We start from the raw sequence: 3,080 nt of genomic DNA, 5'->3' as shown, positions 1-3,080 counted from the left end.
ACCCTAGCTTCAGAGTTGGATTTGGGCTCAACGTTCATCACTCTTCGTCGAGTTTCTTCTCTCTGGACTACATGACACACGGTGGTAAAGAAGGGCAGCTCTTGAGTCATTAACAAGTGACTACGCAGGTCTTCATACTTCGCTTCTAAGCTTGCTAAGAGTTGAAAAACCTTGTCTTCATCAGCCATCTTCAGTAGCACAGCGGAATCAGTCGTGTGTGAACATACTTCCAAGGTGTTGAACAAATGAGTGATCACCTTGCTTTAAACTAGCCACACTCTTCTTCAGTTGAAAGATGCGAACTGAGTTGTTTTGGCTGCCATACATGTCTTTGATAGACTCCCATAGGAGAAAGGAAGACTCTGAGTAGCTGAAAAGCTTAGACAGTTTTGGCTCCATGGAGTTAAGTAACCAGGACATGACCAGCTGATCAATAGTATGCCATGCATCGTAAGTTGGTGAAGTGGATTCTAGGGGCTTAGAGCTTCCATTGATAAACCCTAGCTTCGATCTTCCTCCTAGAGCAAGTGACACAGCTCTTGACCAAGGTGGGTAGTTGAACTCGTTCAGTAGCACCGAGCAGAGTCGTTGATTTGGATTGTTCTTAACCCCTTGGGTTAAGTTTGGGGAGGAGCATGAGGCACTGTCGGCACTAGACACATTTTCTTCTGCCATCTCTATCGATGATGAGCAAATGAAGAAGTAAAAAAAAAAAAACAAAGTCAGGACCTTATGGTTCCTGCTCTAATACCATGTTGAATTTTGGTTTCAATATTTGTTGTATATTTCATTATGAATGTTACAAGAGAGTGAAGACAACTTTTATAGAGAGCCAAAAGAAAGCTACAATAGATTGTAGGATAACTACACAAACACAATCCCTAAAATCTGCCATAACAAGTGGAAAAGCAAAAAACCAAATTACAAGTAAAGAAGCTTTTACAAGCAACTAAGAAAGGTTGATGTAAGGTGAATGACAAGCTATGGAAAGTGTGGTTGATGTAAGGTGAATGACAAGCTATGGAAAGGTTGATGTAGGGTGAATGAAAAACTATGGAAAGTAACTTTAGCCTATGACTTAGCTAAAGTGAGGATGACAACTCATACATACAGCCCATCCATACAAACCGGTTTCAATACATATATGTTAAAATAATAAAACAAGTAGAGTGTGACTTTGTCTAAACCAAATAAATTAAAATGAATGAACTGGAATGTTCATATTGCCTCGTTTGGTATTTAGGATTAAAAGAATCGATAACACCATTAAACTAGTATGTTGAAGGAGCAAAAATGAAAAAATTGTCTCTCACGGTAGAAAATGGATTACTCTCATTAAGGAAACTTATCCATTCTAACCCTTTCTCCTCCCTATAAATATGAGGATTAGAAAGGGACAAGTTTCTTTCATGTCTAATCCTCTTCTACTCCATTGAAAATGAAAAATGACTCATCTCTACCTTCAATACACCTTTAATTTAGTAAGTTATCCATTAAAATCCAATCTTAGATATCAAACGAGGTCATATGGTATGCCACACGTGGTGTACAATTCCCATTTACCAAACTGTAAAACATTACATTCACAAACTATACCCTATATGTATAAAACTATTATTGATCTCTTGTTATAAGTTGAGTAGATTGGTAACACAGTATAATTCTGGTCACACAATAATTTTCCTTGTAATCACACACCAGTTGAGTAGCACTCAAGAAAGAATTAATCTATCCATTCATTACTACAAAAGTTAGTGATTAATTAGTTATTTATGTTGATCCAGTTCACTTAGTACGTACCCATGAGCTTCCATTATTACCTGCTTTATAGGGAAAATGGCAAAACCTAGATAATAAATAACAATGCATAGGGTTAGAAAAGAGTGAGGGATGTTTGCTTGTGAAAGCAAAAGAGGGTGTGTGCGTGTGTCCCCATTCTTGTACTGTTCTTTTATATTTAACTTCAGTTTTTTTGCATTATATATGTAGGGGTTAGGTTGCTGCCATGAATTTTATTTTATAAAATAATTATGGTATTGGGATGCTGATAAAATGCGTGAACGAAAAGCAAGCTGAAACTGTAAAAAGACAATAATAAATAATTAAAATAAAAATAAAATATTGTTAAACATAAACAACGAATCTTGTAAATTGAAATGCATGGGCTGTGGTGACGACCGCGCTGCGGTCGCCGAACGGCTCTTTGGTTTGACTCTCAGATGGTCGGAACCCACGCATTCATCTATATGAGAAATTTTTTATTATGACAGGAACACGGCTGGAATATCATGTGTTTTTATATAAGTTATGGAAAATTTTATTTTTTAAGTTACTAACTTTTTAACACACATATATCACTATTTGTATAATAATATATGATGTATTATCTAGTGTTCTCATCACACTGAAAAATCTCTCCTTCTATATGATCTTATCAAAAGTAACTGACGCTCCTAGTTTCTACCCTTTTATTTCCTAGCAAAAGACCACTATGTCCCTTATTAACTGATCTTTAATTAAATATTAGGTTTAGATAACCATAATTGAAGCTAATTACAATTCCCTCACTTCTAGATAATACTACAGTGATTTTTGTCACCACAATAAATGAAAGACTCCAAATATACTACTACAGTGGTTTAGCTAACTTGATATGAATTATGTGTCAATGACACTACAGAAAATGAAAGACTCCGGTGAATAAGGATGGCAACGGTTCGGTTTGAAGACAGAAATATTATATTCATCCCTATAATAACGGAAATTAACCATATTCATAACTATAATATTAAAAGAAAACTAATGAAAAGGACTTGAAAACTTTGAGTTTTAATGATAAGGACAAAATAAAGGGTAAAGTGAATAGTACCAGGATTGACTTTTTAGTGTAAAAATATGGTTTTTCGTTAAAGTGAAAAGTACCTGGTGCTTTTTGTTAAAGTTCCCAATTATATCATCGGGTATTATCCATAACCATACTCACCGGATAACGGATTTCCCATCGGATAACGGTTATATATATCTTCATCAATACAAAAAATATATTCGTTCAGTTGACACATTATAATTTAATAAATATA

At 34.9% G+C, this 3,080-nt stretch overlaps 1 protein-coding gene across 1 annotated transcript; it reads right to left on the bottom strand.

Moving 5' to 3' along the window:
• Positions 1-207: 207 nt before the first annotated feature.
• On the bottom strand, positions 208-675 carry LOC139190908 (uncharacterized). Its single transcript, XM_070811398.1, has one exon. The coding sequence runs from the start codon at positions 673-675 to the stop codon at positions 208-210; it is 468 nt and encodes a 155-aa protein (XP_070667499.1).
• Between the last annotated feature and the right edge of the window lie 2,405 nt (positions 676-3,080).

The sequence above is a fragment of the Malus domestica genome, chromosome 13, assembly GCF_042453785.1.
Source record: "Malus domestica chromosome 13, GDT2T_hap1".
In the NCBI taxonomy this organism is placed as follows: Eukaryota; Viridiplantae; Streptophyta; class Magnoliopsida; order Rosales; family Rosaceae; genus Malus; species Malus domestica.
Note: the sequence above shows the minus strand (reverse complement) of the source record. Positions and strands in the feature narration are given on the sequence as shown.